Source organism: Polypterus senegalus, chromosome 2 (genome assembly GCF_016835505.1).
Source record: "Polypterus senegalus isolate Bchr_013 chromosome 2, ASM1683550v1, whole genome shotgun sequence".
Lineage (NCBI taxonomy): Eukaryota > Metazoa > Chordata > Cladistia > Polypteriformes > Polypteridae > Polypterus > Polypterus senegalus.
In genome coordinates, this window is record NC_053155.1 from 256,416,342 (window position 1) to 256,440,977 (window position 24,636).

Consider the following 24,636-nt stretch of genomic DNA (forward strand, 5'->3'; position numbering starts at 1 on the left):
CCAAAGGGCTGCTTTTCATGACAATGATATCAGAGTATATCTTTACTTACTTTTGCTATGCATTAGAGGTGGTTTTCCTTTCAAAAGGTAATTGTCATAACACTGTAAAACACACACTGCCCCATACCACCTCTTCATACTTTTACGAACACCCACACTTTTATCCTCAATTGAGTTTCCATTAGTACATTAGCACAGATAGTTTTGCTGAACTTACTAAAGCAAAACATACTCCTTTTCATTAATTAACTGTGAATCCATGTAATCAAGATAAACATCTACAGGACACAGATACATAGCCAAAGAAGCAAAGGCTGGAGTGCAAATAAGGCTAATTATGAACAAGATGAATAAGCAACAGCATTGCCAAGGCAGTTGAAACAGACAGAGCATGAATCAGTCCAAAACAGAAAAAAAAAGGGGAAAGGATGAAATCAAGGACCAAAAGTACCAGCAAAAACACAAGAGGTTTAGTAAATTTGAGAAGCTAGGGGAATGACTCAGCAAGCAAAGCTCTAGCAGTACAGAAAAGTGTTGGAACTGCTTCAGAAGATTACTGTGTTACTATCATTGCAGGAACAAAGACGACGTGCAGTGGGAGGGGGATATGAGATGATGGTGTAATTCTGCAACTCACTAGCTAGGTTTGTGCCTGAAACTCTATTAGATGACTCATTAACACCATGAATAAATATTCACTACTTTTCCTTTGCATTTTTACAGACTTGTCCATTACTGTATTCTAAAGTTATTGTTTTGCAACAATTGTGCTAATTCTAATACTATCATACTGTCAGACACAGTTGTCAATCTACTCTACTTCAGCCTATAATTGTAACATACTGCTACAATTACTTACCTGGCAGGGGAGATACCATGATCACTAAGGTGGTTCTCCCAGGTCAAGGCTCATCCTTTGCACTCCGGGTGTGCTGACCCCTGCGATTTCCTCAAATGCGGGAAACTCGACTGCATAATTTGTGGTAGTGGGGGACTGCGTTCGCGCTCTCCCCTGATTTTTTTCATGTGAATTTCTCCTTGGGATTAATAAAGTATCTATCTATCTATCTACTGTATGTCAGAAAGATGACTTTACTGTTTATTCTTAGTATTGTCTTTGTAACGCTTTTTGTGATGGTCTCTTTATGATTGTGTCTAAAACACACACATTTTTTTCTTTAATTTTTGCTTATTAACTAGAATATGTCTATAATTGTTATCAATCTTTGTTTAGACTTTTTAATGTAATTTTGGTAATGTAAATGTATTTATTTGTTCTTGTGAGTGCCACCATTTGCTATATTTGTTGTCATTGTCACCTCTGGTTTGTAACTCCTGCTCATTAGTACATCATGCAGGTGATGTACATGGTAAGTGATGCAGGACATCATCACAGTTACGCTATAAAAGATGGCTACTAATATTAACCAGCACCTGAACTTTATGGAAATAAAGGAAAATTAGAGACTTGGACAGAAACAACAAATTAATTTAGGTTCTGGTTCTGGCTGAAATTTAGTCTGGATCTTTCACTAAGTGTAGTGATACTTTGATGATCACTAATTATTTTTAATGGGCCAACCACAAACAACCTAACTATTCTTCTGATTAACTCACAAACGAGGACATTTCTGATCTTTTGCACCCTTAACAAACAAACTGTCTGAGAGGACTGGGTTCATTGTTCACTTCAAACAAAACATTGTTTTAAAGATTGATTAGAACATTCAATATTCTTTGCTATTCTAATTAGAAGATTAAACATGAACAGACAAGCAACTGTGACTATGTCCCGCAATGTTCTGGTATTCTGCACAGGTTAGGTCCCTATGTTGTGCTCAGTACTGTGAAAATAGTTTAGATTCCTTACAAGACGTACTGAATAAGAGGTTTTAGAAAAATGCTTAGCCTCAGGTATTTAGTTTTATGACTTGGCTCCTACCTAAATACAGTATGTATTTTTCAAGTGCATTTATAAATTAGGGGTTAGGGTTATGATATGAGTAAATTATATTCTTAATTCTTTTGTAACCACTGGAGTACATTGCAGAACCCCATACCCCAAACACAAACTCACTGACACAAGTCACGGTTTAAATATAAGCTTTATTTACACAAATACCTTTCAGTACAGGCTTATTGTTAAATACAATAAAGTCTCCCTCTTTCTCTTCCTCTCTCTCTTTTACTACACTCCTCCAAGGCAATCACTTTCAAGGCTCCACTCTCGACTCCAACTCACCTGGATGAGGTTGAGCAGATTCTTTTACCTATGACTTGGGTGCTAGGGCATAGCCTGCTGGATGTACTTCCAGTTCAAATGTAAGTCCCTGAAAGAAGGGATTGTGAATCCCATTAGCTCCCTCTGGTAGCCCCAAGGGAACCCAACAGTTCTGCCCCATGGGACTACAGGTTCTTCTACTGTACTGGCCAATCAGACAGGGAAGGATCCCTGTTGCCATGCATGACATCAATTACACTTTAAGTTAAGTAGAAACTTTCAGTATTAAGATGTTACTGTCTATAAGATATGGCCAACTCAAACAAAATATGTTTGTACCTTATGACTGAATTTTTGTGATAAAGGAGTTCGCTGTGTGAAAAAAAAATTAAGAACATTTTGGTTTCCTTTTTACATCCACTGCTTCTCATACAAAATGTCTCCAGCCATGAATAATCCACTTTAGAAAATTGACTGATACATGCTTTCTATGTACAGTATAATTACTTACCTCACTCATGTTATTAATTCATTTTGTAATGTTGTAAAACATTTAGCCCTCCATCACATGTCATATACACAAAAAAGACTCAATAAATAAGTGATGTGCATGGCGGACATGTTTATAAAGAAACAGGACTCCCTATTATTTAATTTGCTTCCTTTATTACTACTGGTGTTTTCTGTGTGGCAAAATGTACTGCAGCACAATACTTGGTGAATTACATCCTACGCATGCTAGAATGGTAAGGATTTAAGTTGTGCACTATGGAACATAGGCATTTACTAAAAAGAAGGCTGTGAAAAATGTTACCAAAAAGTTACATAAAGTATAAGGCAGTCAAACCATTCACATAATCAGTTTACCCTTAAATTCTTGATAACTATGCAGTGTGTGCAATGAATACACCTGTGGCAAAAGTCTCTTTTGCAAACTGCCCATGGTTACCCCATTGTTACCTTCGCTAACCTGGGAACAGAAGACCCAGAAGTCCGGTCTCAATAACAGAGCATTTATCTTGGTAAAGGAAAGAGGAAGTTTCTTACACAAATCACAATTATTGAACATGTGAAATACAGAGCTCAACAGATTTTGGAATACTTGATGATAACAGAGGGGAGTGAGGGAGTATTACACAAAGCTGCGTGCCAAGCCAACATTTTAATGGACTAGAAACAACATTATTTTATGTGCATAAAATAAAGCTCAGATAAGCTCTAAATAGGACAACAATATAAGAGAAAATAATGATGTGAGATAATTCCTAGATATATGCTTTCTTTGAATCCTGAAAACTATTCCAGGGACAGTCTCTACATACCAGTTTTATGAAGAATATATGTTAAAAGAATAATTCAATGCATTACTAATTTATGATTAAACAATATACTAAACTACAATATACTAATTAAAAATAAAATACAACTCTGTATTCAGTTTTTATTTGTTTATATTTACTTCATAAACTCCTTTAACATCAATCTTATATAGATTATGAATAACATTTTCATTTTTGGTTATTTCAGTAAGATTAAGTAAACTTTTTGAATTGTGTCATAGTGCCTATGATATATGAATTTAAACCCCATGACTGACATTTAAATCCCTACACCTCACTCATCTTGTGACCCTGAGCAAGTCACTTTAGCCATCTGTAATCCAGTTGTAAAAATAATATACCATAACATTCTCCAAGTCATTTATTCCACTTTGAAGTCTCAAAGAGTCAGAGTAATCAGGAGGCATTGGGCACAAGGCTCAAATCTGTCCTGGAGAGTGTGCCATTTCATAGCAGGGCCAATGCACACATACAAACATAGTTGCACTTACGTCATTGTCTCATTACTGGTTTAGAAGAGATTTTCTGAGTATACCCAGGTTAACCAGTTGCACTCCACATATTTGATCCTCTGTTCTCCCTCGTCTTGGGCAACCTTTTGGACCATATCATTTAACATTATTGTCAGCCACATTTTCCTCCTCCTTTCTTTGGGCCTCATGTCCTTAACATTCATCTTGGTGAACCTCTACACCTACTCATCCTCTGCCTTTTATTCCAAACCACCTTAGATGTTTCTCCTCAGTATATCAATTGTTGTTTCCTTACCAAGCCATTCTTTTAATGCAGTTTCCACCTTCCCCTCATTTGTGACTCTGCACACCTTCATATGATCATTCTACTCTGCTCTTTCAAGCTTTGGTTCATTTTCCACCATAACTGGCCATGTCTCATTCACCCTGAGCAGGGGACCTCAAGTTCAGTGCTGGAGTCTCCATATGTCTTCAGTCTTTGTTTCAACAAGTGTCACAACCAGTGTTATACTGTTACCTCTATTCAACTACATTATGTAATTAGATGACCTTTAAACCTTAATTTATTTTTCAGTAGTGTGAACTTTACATTGATAAGAAACTACAAAATATGTTTTTGCCATATGTTTAAATGCTTAACTATTTTTGAGTTTTATTTTTAATTATGTGTTGCTTTGTAAGTTTTATTAAGACTAAAGGAAGCCTTTGTTAATGTCTTGCTACATAACAGTATGTGACTAATAGATGCATCATAAGTAGTACCTAATCTAAAGTGTTACCAAAGACTGAAATTAGAGAAATAAAACTTGCTTAGTTAAGGCAGGGGTCTAATTAAAGGAAGTAATCCTGCAGTGAAAAAGAGGCCCTGAGGACTGATCTTGAGAAGCTCTGCCATAGAGCATACTACTTCTCAAAACGGTTTCCATAAATGATTTTCTTTCACTGCTAGAAAGGCTCCTTTAGAAGTCAGTACAGGGGATAGCTCAAGGAATTTCTTCAATTCACTACTCACCCCTTCACTGACGTGGCTGCACCACCGACTGGAAACATTTTATTTGAATTTCCATACTTTCTCAAAAACAATTCCATTGCTGATATCTAAATTTAAACTTAGAGCTCTATGTCAGTCTTCTGCATCTCCTTTAAGTATTACATACTTGTATGAACACTTTATACTTGTACAAGCACTTTATACTTACACCTCCCTCGAGCACTTTATGCTTAAACAAAGGACACACTTGCCACTTGCAGGCTACTCCACTGACTATATTTATGATGCCACTACCTGTACACCTGTGATACACTATGTCATGATGCCTTTGCAAAACAACGGGGTGCAGTTTTAATTCAAACAGTGGTCAGTCATGTTGGTAGTGTAGGTGAGGCAAGGGCTAAAAGACATGCGGACATGGAACGGTTAATGGGGATTGGCTAATTAAGTATACCTTTGCAGTTGAGAGATCAGCACAACCATCCCTCACTAGCAGCTTCGGGTATTAGTACAGGTGCTGCACTAACCACCATATAAAAGGTCTGGGTAAAGGGAGAACCGGTGAAAGAAAAGATGTAAAAGGAAGAAATATGAAAGCATCTGAAGAACCAACAAGAGTAATAGTACATTTCGAAGTATGGGCCTGTTGGGTGAGAATCTAAGGGTTGAGCATGAAGTGCTGCTCCAGTGACAAGAGTTGAATCTGCTGAGTAACAGTATTGAGCAGGGGAGACTGAGAGCTTGTAAGAACACATTTCAGTGACCAGCACAAGTGGCTTGTGAGGGTCCTTAGTAGATGCTCACAGAAATGCTGGGAGAGAGGCAAGGAGGTTGCATTGAGTGGTGTCTCGTTCCTGCTGATTAACTCAATGTGAAAGCAGAGGAAGCAGGAGTTTTGCAAGGAGGATTTCAACTTTGTGTTTAAATTATTTAATATGTTTTCTCTTGAGCACTGTTTTTATGGAAGTAGTTACTGATTGATTAAAAGAAATTCATAACTGCACTCTGACACTTCTGCACCAAAAACCGTGTTGTATTCTCCTCATTTGCCCTAGTCAAGAAATACAAGATATCTCAAAAGTGGTCGGTGTCCTTTGGCTTCGTACACAAGGCATTACAACACTCAATTGACCTTCCCACTACACCACTACCACATGTGGTACAACTATACACTCACCTCTTCCACACCTCCTGTTATTACACTGCCAATTATCATCTTTGCTTTTCCTTCAATTACCTTAACACTTTTCACTTCCATACTAGCTGTCCACTTTACTATCCTCTCCTTCAGCTGTGCTTCACTTTTTGCCATCAACGTGAGAACATCGGCACACAACCACTCCTATGGAATTTATTCTGACTAATGGCTAATTTGGAATCGTAAATTAAACTTAACATACGTGCACTTGAATATGTGTGAGGAATACCCAATTGTTATAAATACATACACAAAAACAGTCAGTCATCCTGATCTTGTAAATTGTCTTAAGAATGTTGTCTACCAAAAGTAGATTAATAATATTTTCACAAGAGTGAATACTAATTTTCACTCTAATCAGCACATTCATTGGCCATTATCTATATCATTTAAAGTACTGCTTTAATGAAGAGTTTGATGACTTCTATTCTTAAAAACTAAAACAAAGTATTTTTGAAGTCAAGTTTACAGGATTGGCACTCCAGCCCCTCTAAAACAAATTCACAAAGGTCTGAGACAACAGATAGGACTTCTTTCTGCTCTCCCAATGGGAAGGCTATTCGCATTATGAAGGAAGTGGGGGAAAGACTTCTGGAGCCCCATCCCAAGAAGGGTCAAAACCGTCGGAGAGCCAATGGGGTCAAGCCTGTTGGGGATCAGAACTGGTGTGGTGCTGAGGTGTCACCCACTGCACAGCAGCACTCGGGTCCCAGTTTGAAACAGCTCATCCAGGTAGGTGCACAGCACGTCTTGTCTCTGCAGCATGATGATCATCTTCTTCTGCTGTTGGTGGAGCTTTGTAAACTGCATTTCGGTGGCGGGACTTAGGTGAGCAGACCTGGGAGCGGCCAGATATCTTTAGGTAGGTACACCTTTTATTGGTCTGGTCTCTCTGATGGCTGTCACACTCATTGAGTAGCAGTTGCTGTAGTGGATTGGTGCTTTCCGATGGTGTCTGATGTCACTCCTTTCAACATATTATTAAACTCAGAACAAGGCACTCTCTGGGTCAAGTTCCTTGACTTTGCAAAAGTTCAGGGGCTGTGGATCATTGGATCCTGGTTTTAGTGCCCTGAGCTGCATCACTGGAGTTGGTATTCCAATACTGGTGGTGTGGTGAAGGAGACTGATAACATCCTCGTGGGCAGACACTGGAGGCTCTTACAAAACTACAGGGTCTACAGAAGTGCGCAGATTGTCAATTCTGACCACAGACTTGTTGTTGCTACTCTGAAGATCCAACTTAGGTCCAGCAGGCTATCACCTAACAGGAAAATGAGGCTGGATCTGGTCAGACTGTAAAATCAGGCTGTTTATAACAACCTTGTGCAGAGTTTGTCTGAGGAACCTATGAACTTGGTTGGGTGTGACTGCTGATCCTAATGTGATGTGGGAGACCTTTTGTGACAAGACCCTGAAGGTTGCTGAGTGTTGTGTAGGTGTTTGTGGTGTAGAAGGTACAGTCAACAGGGCCACTTTTTAAATAAATAATCAACGCGCTCATGGCTTAAAGAGGCTGCGTGGTATGTGTGGCCGGAGCGGTTCCCGCGTGATTCATGACGCAGACAGTCCTCACTTAAGTGCACAGGTGAGGAGTTGTCCGCATCCGTGATTGGCGCCGAGAGCTGCTAATTGCCACATTTGATCCACATCCCTGTAGTAAACAGAAGCGTGAGGTGGCTAGAATAAGAAAAAAAAGGAGGTTGCAGGAAAAGAAGGCTGGAAGCAGGTAGAGGAAAGCCAGTGCAGGAGTGCGAGTGAGCGAGAGCAAGCGCACGCAGGCTCGCAGGCAGCTGACCAGTGAGCCTGGGTGTTTGGCTGGCACCCCCGGAGCAGTCGATTGTGGTCGCTCCTGCTGAGCATTTAGTGAGGAGTGGGAGTGACCGGATGGAGGATGGCTCGCCACATAAGGCCAAGAAGGCAGTGGGAGTCAGGACTTGGGAAGTGAAAGCCACGGCGTCATTGCCTTGGTCGCTGTGGAGCCTAAGTCACGGTTTGGTGAAGCCTACCGGAGCCAGGGATCGGCGAGGTGAACAGACCAGCAGGAGAAGGCAGAAAGCAGATCAGCTGCAGGTAGGGTGGCTCCCCTGGTACATAGCCTGGACGGGAGAAGCAGGAGAGTCACCAGTAGAAGAAAGGCACCAGGATTTGTTTAAAAGGACAGCTTCCAGCCATTGTTTTAACCTCGTTGTTTTAAAAAGATTTTTTTTTAATTGGATTTTAACCTCCACCTATCACTCGTTTTTATGGATTATTTATTGACCTGTACTTGTGAAGCATTGCACTTTATTTTGAGCACTTGGTTTTGTTGTTTTTAAATAAAAGCACTTTGCACTTTTTGCACCATCCCCTTGCTTCATTGTTGCGCTTCACTGCCTAGCTCATTAGTGACATTACCGACGGTGTCAGGTTTAAGGGCTCCCAGAAGCAAGATGGCAGCATGGAGCAAACCCACATCGTCACAGTGTTACCTGTGTCCCTAGAAAGAGGTGTTTCACCTCACATGGCACTATGGATATCATCGAGAGAAGTCGCAGTGCACGGCTTGATGGCAATTCTGGCATGTATCAGGAAATGAGAAAGATGGCTGTGAGGGCTCTGAAGGCAGATAAGAAGGCGTATGTTAGAGGAATCTGCGAGCAAGTGACACGCCATCTGTGGTCTAGTCACCCACGTCCTGCTTAAACACATCTGAATCTGTTCCTTGGAGAGTCGCAGTCAGTGCAGCTAATAGAACGGTCCTTACAGATGACCCTTTAGTTGTGATCCGCTGGGCTGGCTACTTTGAGCAGCTGTTAAAAAGCTGATCTTATGGCTAAGATGTTGGATATGTCTGGGTCCTCGGTACTTAAGGCTGATCCTCCAATTAGCTATGAACCACCCAGTCTCACTGAGATTGCGTAGGTGGTGAAACAGCTAAGGGTAGGGAAGGTTGCAGGGATCCGTGGTATCCAGGGTAAACTTTTCCAGGCTGGTGGTAAGGCTGTCCTCCTGGCATTGCAAGCAATCTTTGATTCCATTTGGGAGATGAGCATCATCCCAATTGGAAAACAGGACTTGTCATCCCCATCTGGAAAGTGAAATGTTGTCACCTAGATTGTGGCATTTACAGATGAATAACACTGCTCTCAGTGCAGAGTAAAATCCTTGTTAAGGTCATCCTCAATAGGATCCATGATCAATTGCTCATCTATCAGAGACCAGAGAAGTCTGGTTTTACGACTAAGAAATCTACCACTGACCACAACCTGGCACTGAGGGTTTAATCATGGAGTGCAAACGAGAATATCAGTAGAGTTTCTCTGCAGCCTTTGTCAATTTTCATAAGGCATTCAACTAAACTGATCGAGTTAATCAGACACATGGCATAGTTTTGTGATCAGCATCATTTGTTAGAAGCCAAGTTAGAACATAACTGCTGATGAAAGGTAATTGTAAGCAGGACGTGGATCACTAGACCATAGATAGTGTGTCATTTGCTGCCCTGAGACTTTGCGGGTTCCTCTCAAAGTTGCTGGATATTATGGTCACTGTTGACTCTTCTTATGAAGTCAGTAAATAGATTGGGTGAGCATGAGAGGGCCATGAGGGTTCTGGAAAAGGCTGTATGGCACTCCTGATATCTATGCAAAAGGACAAAAATCCAAGTCTTTAGAGTCCTGATGCTTTCTGTCTTGCTGTATGGTTGTGAGGCATGGGTGCTATCCAGTTATCTGAGATGAAGACAAGACTCCTTTAGTACTGGGTCTCTTTGGAGAATCTTTGGGTACCTCTGATTTGACCTTGCATCGAATGAGTGTTTGCTCATGGAGTCCTGAATGAGGCACATTACCTGCATTTTGAGGGAGCGTCAGTTACAGCACTATGGCCATATGGCGTGATTTCCCAAGTGTGATCCTCATTGTTGAGGACCCAAGCAACTGGACCAGGCCAAAGGAACACCCATGTAACACCTGGCTGCAGTAGGTAAATAATAATTTCCAGAGGGTGGGACTGGACCATGTGTCTGCTTAGGGGGTTATTAAGCAGGATCCCAAGTCATTTCATTGTGTGGTGGGTGTGGCAATATGCTGTACCAGTGCATGCTCCGCAACCTGACTGAACCTAACCTGATTGTATATATTAATTTTCCAAATAAAATTTTGTCCTAAAGTAAAGCCTTTTTTTTTTTTTTCAAAATGTACCATGCCCATTCTTGTGTTTTAAATTGGGCTTCAAGGGGCACCAGTGAAAATGTGTAAACAAAGGCCGTAAAACTTACGAAATACTTTTTTTTTCTTCAAATAAAGAGTGTTATTGAAAATTGATCCACATCATATCCATGTGATTCAATTAGAACATAAGAAATTTAACAAACAAGATGAAGCCAATCAACCCATCAAGATCATTTGTTTAGCTCATCCAAATACTTCTTAAAAGTTGTCAAGGTTTCTGGTTTTACTATATGGCTCAGTAGTTTGCTGCAGATTCCCACAACTCTGCATAAAGAAAGTACTTTCTGGCTTCAGTCCTAAATGCACTTCTCCTTTATTTCCCCTGGTTTGCTTGAGTACATTGTTATTTGACAATACCATTTTTCGAAGGAAAAGGAAAATTTGTAAGATTCAGCCATTTTAAAAGAAGACCAGTTATCCACTTCACCTTATCTTGTCAACCCATCTAGTATATCTACTTTACCTCAAAAATCCCCTCCCACTGCTGTTATTGAAATTGCTGAATGTAGTTACAAAAATGTAAATTGATTTCTCTGTTCTGTAAACAGCTAAACAATATACAGTGAAAAAATGTTGTACAATCAATTACAGTCTTTCATTACATGTGATGAAGTAGATGATGGACAAAACTGAAAAACTGTTAACACTGCATTTACTTCAGTCATGGTCCACATACATCATTTGCAACAGTTGGGTAACTGTGGATTTATAGAGATTTCTGTGGAATTCAGTATTACAAGAGATGGCATCAGCAATCGTATTTGGTAATATAAAAATTTTTAAATTATTCAAAGTTGATTTAAAATACAGTATCTACTAATTACAAATCAGAACTACCTCATCACTTATGGGCTTTAGGAAACATTTAAACTATTTTAACTCACTCAATAAATGCATCCTCAGTTGTTCTCTTTCTATCATTTTTTCAGCAGGAATGACTCAGTATGCACTACAAAATTCAGTAACTGATTTGAGAAGCTGTATTTTGTTTCACTGCTGTTTAGCTCTGTCTCATAATCTTTCTTTTTTCATTTCCTTAGTATTTTTATTATCATATGTATACATGACATGCCTCAGAAAGTGTGCAATGCTGAGTGTTGATTGGCTTTGTGAGCTTAGTAACATCAAACAAATGGCCTTGTATCTTTCAAAATTTTGAGCCTTTGATAAAAATAAATAAATAATGTAGCATGATCAGTTCATTTCAAATGTATTGTTATGTGTACAAAGAATAAAGAAACACACCACACTGTCATTTTCTGTAAATCTCACTCTGTAGGCTATGAAAAATATAACAACACTGAATGCAACAGGAGAAAACTAACCCCTGCCAAAGCCTCATTATCCCCACCACCATGGTCCACCCTGTGGGTTCGCAGTTCACTACTTCAGCTCAGTAAAATCCCAAAAAAATCACCAGGAACAGCACTTCATTGTTTTACATACTTGGAGTAATTAGCATACAACCTGCATCAGTTTCCACAAGGAGAAATGAAAAAATGGCACAGAGGATAAAGCAAGCCATAGTTGAAGAGCGCAATGCTAGAAGGCAGCATGATCACAGACATGGCAAACCCAACAACGTATGAAAATGTGACAAAAAATAGTTGTTTTTTTCTTTGGTTGATACTGACAATTGTCAAAGACTGCACTGAGGCTGTACTGAAGTTGGGAGAACCGATGCAATATGGAACTTGACTGAATATGAGGCATTATTTATGAAAAAAAGTCATGATTTGGGTTACCATTTTCTGCTGGTGCGTGTTTTGAATCACGTGCAGTGACAATGGTTTGACAACAGAAGTGTTCTAAACGCAAATGATTTTATAGCATGCCGATAACAGTTTTGTGCACAGTGTCATTTGTTACAAGCCATGTCAGAACATAACTGGTGATGAAAGAGAATTGTAGGGACAAAATAAGAAGAATGGATAGCCCAAAGCTATGAGAAGGATATTGAAAACTGCTGATTTTTGGTGCACTGCTGGAAAATGTCAAATCTTGACCCAAAATGGCAGCTGTGAACAGAAAATTTGAACAGGAAACGTATCCTTACCTCAATTAAAATAGTATCAAGAATATGTGATAAAATATATTCTAATTTCTCTTGTTGTTCAAAGAATGTGGACAGTATATTTTCTTAAATAAAAATCTTTGCTGCTTCATTGAGGACATATTCAGTTTTAAAGCTTTTGTTTTCACATTTACACACTTAATTTACACACATAATTTAACATGACAATTGCAACATATTGTGATAGTGAAAAAATTAATTCTGCTTGAAAGATGCTGAACTTATCCTTTACGCTCATCTCTGTGTCATGCTTGGCTAAGTCACTGGGGGTAACAGTGAATTTAACCCTGAAATGCTCACTACCCTGATCAATGGGCATCATTTACAACTTAATTCATGTGACATTCTAAAATTCCAAATATATACTTAGAAATATTTCAAAACTGTGCAGCAAAGGGGAAGAGTGTAGATCGTATCAAAAAAGGGACAACAAAATTCCTTCTAAGATGCTCCATTGATAAGTTGACAGTATTGCTTTGCACACAATTTAATACACAATTTTAAAAAAATTCTGTGTGAGTGAAATTAGCTGCTTTTTATTTTAGTTTAAAAAGAGGCAGGTTCACATATTCACTTTAGAAAACATCATCACCACTGTTGTATTTATAGCTATTTAGGCAGAATTAAGATAACCACTCTCTAATAAAGGTGCTACAACAGTTCTATGTGTATGTAGACATGAAAACCACAAACTTTGAAATTAAAACAGCATTAAAAATTAAAGTTTACAAAGTAAATTTTGCATATTATATTTTTACTGAAAAAAAAGATTAAAAGTTTTATAAAAAGGCATTTCTGCAGGAGTGGGGCTATACTAAAAACATGCAGACGTTGCAGTCTCCTCTGATAGATGGAAATCTTTTAGGTAATGAAACAAAAAGAGATAATGTAGACAAGACAACCACATAATGCAACAAAACGTAATGTAACATTATTTCATCAATGTTCACATAAATCATAATATTATCACAGTGGAAAAATGACAAAAACTTACCAGATTGAAAAAGTTGCGCCTAATTTGTCGTATAACTCCAGGGAAAGTGGGACGCAAAAGTTCTTGACAGCTTGAAGGCCAGGAACTGTATATGGAATCCTTTTCAATATCATTGATCCACTGCCAGAAAAAATACAAAATTAAAATTATAATTCACTTTCATTCAATCGACTTAAAAACATTGAATTTGCCTCTACGTCTCAAGGACACATGTCTTCTGTCAGGCTGTTACATTTATTCATTGACTGGCTTCTGTGGGATTTTAGTAACTTTATTTGGGGAGTAATGTGAGTGAAGGTGGAGCCATTTGACAAGTTCATGTTATTTCAGTCATATTGCTTATTTGTATGAAAAAGCCCACACATAACACTATTTTTTACTTATCTTCTTGTGGTAAGCCTTTTCAGAATAAAATATGCTTCAAATGCTGCTTTAAAAGCTCAAGCTCAATGCAATAATCGCATACATTTTCAGTTGACTCTGATATGCTGCTTTCCTATTTCATTTTCTAATCAATTTTAGTACCCTTGCTACATTTCTAAAATCATGTCACCTTTCATATTATATTACCTGATAAAGGTACAGGGAGGCATGATGGGACAGTTGTTAATACATTCTATGACTTCTCACCACTCTAACAAACTAAGTTCAGGTCCAAAACCTGGTTATTGACTCTATGGAATTAGTCAATTCTCCCTGTGTCCAAATGGTTTAACAGCAGATGCATGTTCAAATTTAATAGCACTGCTGCTGCTACAGTATACCAGACACTCAGCATACAGCATCAAAAATACTCCATTGTGTTACTACATTTCAAAGACTTGCAAACTGAATTCTTTTTTGGGTGACTAACAGTTCTGCACTACTTTGTTATAACTTACAGTAGGTGTGTGTGCTCTGTGATTAGTCTTTGACCCATCAAAAAATGGTTTCTACTTTTCTCAACATCTGCATATGTTTAAAGTTTAAATGTAATGCAGTATCATTATGAAACTAGTTTGCAGCAGAATTTTAAATTTATGGCTCTGTATAAAATACCTAATATGATAAAAAAACAAGGATGACACATACAAGCAACAGTTAGTACAGCTGGCTCAAAACTTTAGGAGACTGGGTTTGAAAGCTAACACAGTCATTATTTGGAGTCATCCCATCATCCATGTGTCATTGTGGGTTTGTCTCATAGTAACATGCGGGTTAAATTAACTGACCACTCTAAGCTGGAAAAGTGAGTGAGCATGGTCAAGTGCCTGATACTACCCAGTGACTACCAGCCCATCACTATTGGCTCTTGCTGTGCTTGGCTTCAGGCCCTCTGTGACAATGTCTTGAAAGAAAATGGTTCAAAGTATGGATAATTAGATGATTAGAATATTCCCTGAGGCACCATCTCATATGGGTATTTATGGTTCTGAAAAGAATCATTGGGAAACAGAAAATCTTTCTTTATGGTCAACACAAAAAAACCAGTTAAGAAAATCATTGCAAACCAAGATGGAGAAAACTGTAAGCACTTTTTTTTTACACCGAGAAGTGAACATATAGAACAAACTGTCAAATTATGTTGTTGAAGAGAAAGCTCTGCTGTCTTTTAAGAACCAATTGAATGTGATAATTGAATAAATTAGCTATTGCCTAAGAAAATGAGTTAAATTGCTCAAATGGCCATCATTCATTTGAACATGTTCGTATGTTTTTCTAAAGTAGGTCCTAGGGGACTTAAGACATCTGGTCTGCTTTTTACATTTACCAATGAAAAACTAATAACTCCCTTTTCATTTCAAGAAAACAGAACTATTATTTTTCATTACCTTAACACACTGACACATTGAGTACTTGCTTGACAAGGTAAAAATGCTAATTGTTCATTTTAAAGAAAAATATATAAACCTTGAGCTCTGTAAACTTTCCATGACAGGTTGGTTTGAGTTACTGACTTATCCCACAATAGCCATCCATTTTTTGAACCTGCTTTGTCCATCTCACCATTGCAGGGAGACAGTGTCTATTCTGTAACAATTTCACACAAGACAGGAACAAATCCTGAACAGAGCATCAGTGCACTAAAGAACATGGTCATGCTCAAACCAAAACTCAAAAAACCTCCAGCAGATTACGAAGTATGCAACTAAAGTTATTGGGGCTGATGTAGATGATTTGACTAGTGTGTGTCAGAGGGCAAAGTTAAAGAAACTGAAAATCATCTCAACGGATGACAGACATCCATTACATGTAGAACTAAAATTCAGTAAATCAGGAAGGATAGTCGCTTTGAAAACCCACACAAATCGCTCCACAAACTCCTTTCTTCCTAGTGCCATACCACATTTTTTTGTGTAAATATGTATTATCTAACTGCCTTACCTAAACCTTTCTTGTTTCTATTTGTCTGTTTTATTTCATTCTGTCTGTTATTAGAGGCAACTGAGAAGGCAAATTTAATGTTTTCTTGTGTAAACATGACTAAATAAAGAAACTGTAAACCTTAAACCTTATCTGGGTCAGCAATCAACCAAATGTACAAGTCTTTGGGATATGGGAAGAAAACTGAAGCACCCAAAGGAAACACCAGCGGAAAAAAGGAAAACGGAAAAACTCCACACAGTGTTCAGATTTAGAATACAAAACCTAAAGGAAAATTTAAAAGAAGATCTAAGTGCATCTCAAATTAGTAGCAAATAGGCAAATAAAAGTGTCATAAAATTGAAAACTTAAATAAGAAGTGTTAATCTAAAAAAATTTTAACAAATAAATAAAACAATCATAACATTCAGTAGAGTAAGTGCTTTTTAAACTAACAACAACAACAACATTTATTTATATAGCACATTTTCATACAAATAATGTAGCTCAAAGTGCTTTACATGACAAAGAAACAGAAAAAAGACAAAATAAATAAGAATTAAAATAAGACAAAACTCATTAACATAGAATAAAAGTAAGGTCCAATGGCCAGGGAGGACAGAAAAAACAAAAAAACTCCAGATGGCTGGAGAAAAAATAAAATCTTCAGGGGTTCCAGGCCATGAGACCACCCAGCCCCCTCCTGGCATTCTACCTAACATAAATGATCAGTCTTCATTGTATTTAGGGTTCTCATGGAAGGACTTGATGATGATGGTCATGTGGACTTCTGGCCTTTAATCCATCAATGTAGGGACATCATGGCTGCCTCACCGCTTCTTTTAAGTTTAGCTCTTGGAATTCTACGCAGACACTCATTTGAAGATCTAAGGTTACGATTTGGAATATAAGGTGTCACACATTCTGATATATAAGATGGAGCGAGATTATTTAAGGCTTTGTAAACCATAAGCAGTATTTTAAAGTCAATTCTGAATGACACAGGTAACCAGTGTAGTGACATCAAAACTGGAGAAATGTACTCAGATTTTCTTTTCCTAGTTAGGATTCTAGCAGCTGCATTCTGCACTCGTTGCAAACGATTTATGTCTTTTTTGGGTAGTCCCGAGAGGAGTGCGTTACAGTAATCTAGTTGACTGAAAACAAAAGCATGAACTAATTTCTCAGCATCTTTCAATGATATAAAAGGTTTAACTTTTGCTATGTTTCTTAAGTGAAAAAATGCTGTCCTAGTGATCTGATTGATGCGATTTAAAACTCAGGTCACAATCAACAGTTACCCCTAAATTCTTTACCTCTGTCTTGACTTTTAATCCTAATGCATCAAGTTTATTTCTAATTAGATCCATTATTGCCAATCACTAAAATTTCTGTTTTCTCTTTATTTAGATTGAGAAAATTACTATTAATCCATTTAGAAACACAAGTAAGACATTGTGTTAGTGAAACAACAGAGTCGGGGTCATCAGGGGTTATTGATAAATACAGCTGTGTGTCATCAGCATAGCTGTTTTAGCTCACATTGTGCCCCGAGATAATCTGACCTAATAGAAGCATGTAAATTGAAAATAGCAACGGACCCAGGATAAAGCCTTGTGAAACACCATACAGAACATCATGTGTCTTTCAGTTATAATTACCACAACTAACAAAAAATTTTCTACCTGCCAGCTAGGATTCAAATCAATTTAAGACACTGCCAGAGAGGCCCACCCATTGACTAAGGCGATTTCTAAGAATATTGTGATCAATGGTATCAAATGTAGCACTCAGATCTAAGAGGATGAGAACAGATAAATGGCCTCTGTCTGCATTTTCTCACAAGTCATTTACTACTTTAATGAATGTAGTTTCTGTGCTGTGATTTGTTCTGAAACCCGACTGAAACTTATCAAGAATAGCATGTTTATTTAGGTGGTCATTAAGCTGCATAATGACTGTCTTCTCCAGAATTTTACTTAAGAAAGGCAGGTTAGAAATAGGTCTAAAATTTTCAAAAGCAGAGAGGGTCAAGATTATTTTTCTTGAGTTGGGGTTTAACTACAGCAGTCTTAAGACAGTCTGGGAAGTCCCCCGTGTCTAATGATGAGTTTTACTATGTCAAGAATATTATCAATTAGCACGCCTGATACCTCTTTGAAAAAACTTGTTGGTATTGGGTCAAAAACGCAGGTGGAGGGTCTCAGTTGAGAAATTGTTTTATATAAATCAGGTAAACCTATCCTGGCGAAAGAGTTTAATTTGTTTGTAACAGAGTACTGGGGCTTAAGAGGATCCACAGTGTTGGGGAGATATACTATATTATTTCTAATATCATTAATTTTTTGATTGAAAAATACAGCAATAGCCTCACAAGCTTCACTGGAAGTATTTTGGAGGCATTCCTTTGGGTTTAGCAGACAATCGATCGTAGAGAATAAGACTCTGGGATTATTAGCATTGTTATTTATAATTCTAGAGAAATAGCAGCACCTCTCAAGACGGACCGTGTTATTCTATTCTGTTATTTTAACCTTCAATATCTCAAAGTGGATAGTTAGTTTAGTTTTTCTCCATTTACGCTCAGCTCTCCAGCATGTTCTCTTTAAATCAGACACTCTTTGGGTCTTCCATGGTATAACAATGCTAGAAGATTTTTTAACTGTCTTTTCAGGTGGAACTATGTCAGCAGCAGCTCTCACCTTAGTGTTAAATTTTTTCTACCTTAATATTTACATTATCCTCGTTATTGTAGTTAGCACTATAAACTGACTGGTTGCTTAGAATGTTTGTAAGTTTTGAAGCTGCTGATGAATCAAAGAAGTGTTTTTTAAAATATGCTTCTCATGAATATCTTCTATATTAAATAATAAAAGAAAACTGTCTGATAGACCAATTTCAATGATCTGCTTCACATCAACTTTTAGTCCTTTGGTAATTACTAAGTCTAACGTATGACCTGCTTTATGTGTAGGTTGATTAGCAAGCTCTCTCAAATCAAAAGAGTCCAGGAGGCTCATGAATTCTTTTACTTTTGGGTCACACTGATTATCGATATGAAAGTTAAAGTCACCGACTATTAGGAGCGCATCATAGTTCGGAATTATAATTGAGATCAAGTCTGAAAATTCCTCAAAGGAGGACACATTGTATTTAGGAGGTCTATACCTGGATAATACTAGAAACTGAGAAACTCCATGAATAACAATGGCAAGATACTCAAAGGACTTGAATTTACCAAAACTGACATCTTTACACTTTAACCGGCTCGAGAAAATGTTTGCTAAACCGCCGCCTGTCTTTCCTTGGCGATCCGAACGAGTAAAGCTGTAATTCGGAGGTGCAGATTCAATTAAAACTGCCGTACCATCTGAGCTAAGCCACGTTTCACTTAGTGTAATCAGATCAATTTTCCTATCACTAATAAGATCGTTGATGAAAATTGTCTTGTTGGTTAAAGCTCTAACATTTAATAAAGCCATATTTAATATTTCAGAGGCGCAGCGATGAATTTTATGTACGTTATGTGTACTTGAAATAGAAATTAAGTTATTTTTACTAGTGCCGCTCTGTGCGTATTTTTTCTTTAATCTAATATCTGTTTTTATAGATTTGATACATTGTTTCATCTAAAGGTGTAATTGTAATTAAATTATTCGTGTTAATGCCACACTGCCAAGATTTTTTACATGCATTGAGATTAGTTATCAGAGTAGTAATGCAGTGCACTTTTACGGAAGACTTTGTTAAAACTAACACTAATACTAATTTAAAAGTCAGCCAAAGTATTGTCAATTGGCAATATGCATTTGTTCTCATTTTTTTTTTTTAATCACATTTTTTACTTTGAGTTCAATAAGCAAAAACAACAATCATGGGGAGAACATTGTGGTGACAGTAGACATAAATGTCCAACAATAATTATAGTTAAGCTCTACGGATTGAAAGACAGCTCACAGCCCTTAGAAACATTCCTTCTGTTTCAATGTTATTTTCTTTCTTTGGGAAATACTTCTTTTTCTTTTGTATTTTATTCCCAAAGGAAATGCACATATCCTGATTAGCTGATTTTGACATTGTAACAGCTTTTCTTCAATGCTTTATGCCATATTATTACCCAGAGCAGTGCTTAGAAATAAGACTGCATAGCTGTTGGGCAACTGGTATAGCACAAGTGAACAGGAATGGAGAATTGAAGAGTAACAGTGCACAAAATGATACGCTCACCCAATTTTTTTTCAGTTCAGACCCTGCGTCACAACAACCAGTTCTCCAATCTAAATGGGCTAACTCTGTGGGATGTACCATACCAATGCTGAAGACCTCAAGTGAGCTACAGAATAATAGCTGCACAAGTGGAAAAAAAAAGTTTGATCTGGATGAGCTTTGTGAACATTATAACAAGTACATTAATATTCATGGTGATTATTTTTAAAAATAAAACGTTTTTGCATTACTAGTCTTTCTCTTAATATGTCTGGTGGGTAATCATTCTGATGGCCCCTTTAATCAAAATTATTTCAGAAATTCCAGTGTGCTTTGATAGATGTTTTTGCATAAATCTCTATATTGCTTAATTCACAGTGATCTAAAGATATAAATTTCTTGTAAATCATAATCACATAAGTGAAACTAAGTGACAACTTTAAAAGAGATATGTCGTGTACATATCCTGATATTCAAGTTTAGCTATCTACATTCACATTCTTTTTTAGTTGCACTCAATTTGTTATCCTATTTTCAAACGGAAAATGTAACAAAGGTTCTCGGTTAAAGTAGGCAAACATTGTTAACATTATTTAAATAATAACACTGTCCTATTTGAAGAATCTAAATAAGACAATGGAATAAAACAACATAGACCTATTACAATTTAGCAGAATTAACATCTAAAATATGTTATTTTGCTGCTTACATACTTAATTCTTTTATTGGTGATGTATGCCTGCCAGGGTTGTCTGAGGTTTATTATACTACTAGTAATGCTCTGAACTGAATTACATGGCTTTAAAAATGGATAGGTGAATGCATAATACTTCTCTGCTCTTTTTTGTAAAGTATAGATATAATCCTTCATGGCATGCTTATGAAATCTGTCCACATAATAAATACATTCAATGAATTATTTCATAAATATGTACATTTCAAAATGCTGTATTGATTTCTCAACGATGGGATTTTTGATCTGGAATCTGTATACAGTGTTGTTTTCTGTTCTCTACTTGCTAATTTAATATAAACATACTTTGCCATTATGTAAATTTACGAATTTTAAAAAACTTAAAAAGATTTTGGGTAAAATTATTTATATTTAGTATACATATACTAGGACCTCATGTTGTCCTTCTATCGCAGTATGATCCAGTCTGTGATCATTTTCAGTTTAATTGCCTTGTTTAATAGTCTGACAAACCAAAACTCAAAAAAGCTCCAGCAGATTACAAAGTATGCAGCTAAAGTTATTGGGGCTGATGTAGATGATTTGACTAGTGTATGTCAGAGGGCAATGTTAAAGAAACTGGAAATCATCTCAACTGATGACGGTCTTCCATTATATGTAGAACTAAAGTTCAGTAAATCAGGAAGGATAGTCGCTTTGAAAACCCACACAAATCGCTCCACAAACTCCTTGTTTCCTAGTGCCATACGACTTTTCAATAAGAAATATCGGAGATAATGATTAAGGTTTTAATATAACATTAATGCCTGATGAAGGCATTCACTATGTCAATGTGGGTTTCTGTGTGCTATGCTGATGATCAACCGGATCGAGCTTTGTCGGTTAGGATCGTTCTTTCCACTTTAAACCTTTATATACATTCATAAAGTTTCTGTTGATTCCTGCAGTTTTCACTTCCATACTAAGCCAAAATCCTTTGATGAATTTCAGCTGGTTTCACTACCTCTGCCCAAAGAAATCTTACTACAGTGCATTGTTCATCAATGGTGTAATCCAGTAGCAGAGTGTCCATGTTCATTTGACCTTGATTTCAACAAGACTTAACGGCAGAATGCTGCACTTTTTGTGTTCAAACTACCCAAAGACATCGTGAACATGTGTCAGCTTCTATCTGCTGCAGTTACCATGTAATTTTCATATTGCTTTAACTTTTTGATTTATGTTCATGTAAAACCAGTGCAGAGCAAAAGAAAATGTACTATCCGCAATCATAAAATCTGCACTTGAAACCATTTCTTTTAAATAATACAGAAATAAAGTATTTAATATTATAAAAGGAATCCAACCACATCAGACAAAATTTGCTCAGCTTTTTATCCCAAAGCTATAAATGTTGTGAGTAAAGGATGAAACTGGAGTTTTTAACTGTTGTCCTTAATGTAGAGTTAGACTTTCCCACTACACTGTATAGTGTACATTGCTGCATTTCACCCTTCTTTTATTATCTGATAAATCCACTAATGACTGTTACATTGTGCTGAATTAAAGTTAATCTGAACAAGTCATGCACTGTCTGTCATTATGACTTTCAATTTTTTTCCTAACCAGAAAAATAAGCGTGCTTTTTTTTACCTGACTGATAATTTTTGTATTGCTGCATAATTCTATGTTATATCCTATTTGCCTATAAGCCCCCCTGAATATTGAAACACTGCTTTATAGCACATCTATAATCTGGTTGAAAATTTCTAACGTGTCCACATGCATATCTGTAAGCTGTCTGTAGTGTTTAACAAATAAATGTAAGAGTTTATAAGACTTATGTCATTTTAAATCCTTGCATTTTATCATACAGATTTATTCTGGTAAATCTCAGTTTATTATTCAATGACAACAGAAAGAATCACTGCAAAGGTAGTGCAGAGCATTCACAGATATCCAGCTCTAGGCCTTGATATTAAAAAACATCTAGAAGTGCTCAGACTAACGTTGTCAACAGAGGTGGAGGAAAAACACAGATCTTCACTGGAGGAAAATTTTCACGTGTTCTCTGAATACAATGTAAGACCAACCAAATCCACAGAGAGCAAATGTGGCCCAATACCCAGAGTGAGTTGTAAAAAAAATACAGATGTCTTTAGTGTTCATTATAATACCTAAACATATTTTCAACACATAGTATAACTCAGTCACAATTAATAGGAAATTTATTTTGTGGTTAATTTGAAATGTCCTGCCTGCTACTTTAATGTTGCAGAGTGCAACTGACCCTCAACCCAAATCCATGCTGTACTGTTTTTTTTAATAAAAGTACATTATTGAATTTTTGTCACAGAGAGAGAATATGCAAAAAACAGTCACAGGCAGTTAAAAACTGTACAGAGGAAATGCTTTTGAAAAAAAGACCTAGGAAAAGAGATTTTTGAGTGATGACAATATTACTGAAGAAATGAAGAATTGGCTGCAAGTGTCCAATATTGACTATCTTGTTTCTCAATGGGGAAAAAGGCTGTTGAAGTCGACAAAGAAGCAGAAGTAAGAGGAGTATATACATACTGTATAATTATTCTGCAAGTAAATAAGTAAATATTAGAAGGTCTTCTTCACAAAGAAAACTATAGACACATGGAGTAAGTTATCAATCGGTGTGGTAGACAATGGGACTTTTAGGGACCTTCAGACCTTGACTTGATATTGTGTTGGAGGAATTAAGTGGCTTGGGCTCTTTACACAGTACTTTGTTGAAGAACCTTTAGCAGTGATTACAACCTGGAATATTATTGGCTATGACATAACAAGCTTTGCACACTTGAATTTGGAGATTTTCTTACATTCTTCTATGTAGATACTCTCAAGCTCTGTTAGGTTGGGTGGAGACTGTCAGTGAACAGCGATTTTGAAGTTTCTCCGGAGATGTTTGATAGGGTTCAGGTCCAGGTTCTGGCTGGGCCACTAAAGGATTTCTGCTTAGAGTCATTGTCCTGTTGGAAGGGGAACCTTTGGAACAGTTTGAGGTCCAGAGTGCTATAGAGCAGGTTTGTCATTAAGGCAACTTATGTACTTTGTTCTGCTCAGGTTTCTCTCAGCCCTGACTAGTCTCCCAATCCCTGACACTGATAAACAACCACACAGCATGATGCTGCCATCATCATGCTTCAGCACTGGAATGGTACTGCATAGGTGATGAGTTATGCCAGGTTTCCCCTCAATATGAAGCTGAGAATTAAAGCCAAACAATTCAATCTTGTTTTAATTCCATCCATCCATCCATCCATCCTCTTCCGCTTATCCGAGGTCGGGTCGCGGGGGCAGCAGCTTAAGCAGAGAGGCCCAAACTTCCCTCTCCCCGGCCACTTCTTCCAGCTCTTCCGGGAGAATCCCAAGGCGTTCCCAGGCCAGCCGGGAGACATAGTCCCTCCAGCGTGTCCTGGGTCTTCCCCGAGGCCTCCTCCCGGTTGGACGTGCCCGGAACACCTCACCAGGGAGGCGTCCAGGAGGCATCCTGATCAGATGCCCGAGCCACCTCATCTGACTCCTCTCGATGCGGAGGAGCAGCGGCTCTACTTTGAGCCCATCCCGGATGACTGAGCTTCTCACCCTATCTTTAAGGGAAAGTTTCCTCCGCAGGGTGTCTGGGCTTTCTTTTGTTTTAATTAAACCTGATAATTTTTGAGAGTCTTTTAAGTATAGTTTTGCAAATTTCCAGTTGTGTTTCCTGTGTTGTCTGTTCATTCAGCCATGAAGCCCAGATCAGTGGAGCGTTTTAGTGGTGGTTGTCCTCCTGGAAGTTTCTCTGATCTCCACACAAGTTCTCTGAAGTGTAAATATAATGACCACGAAGTTCTTGGTCACCTTTCTTACCTAGAACCTTCTCCTCTATTTGCTCAG

The 24,636-nt window shown here is 37.6% G+C and overlaps 1 protein-coding gene and 1 non-coding gene across 3 annotated transcripts in view; one reads left to right on the plus strand and one right to left on the minus strand.

Moving 5' to 3' along the window:
• The window catches only part of uggt2 (UDP-glucose glycoprotein glucosyltransferase 2), a 652,370-nt gene that overhangs the window by 294,689 nt on the left and 333,045 nt on the right, over window positions 1-24,636 (minus strand). For both annotated transcript variants that reach the window (XM_039745402.1, XM_039745404.1), the window contains exon 14: window positions 13,506-13,625. In XM_039745402.1, coding sequence (XP_039601336.1) covers window positions 13,506-13,625 — 120 coding nt within the window. The remainder of the gene's footprint in view (window positions 1-13,505; window positions 13,626-24,636) is intronic.
• LOC120524717 lies at window positions 852-1,015 on the plus strand. Its single transcript, XR_005632837.1, has one exon. It is a non-coding gene; the product is annotated as a U1 spliceosomal RNA (small nuclear RNA).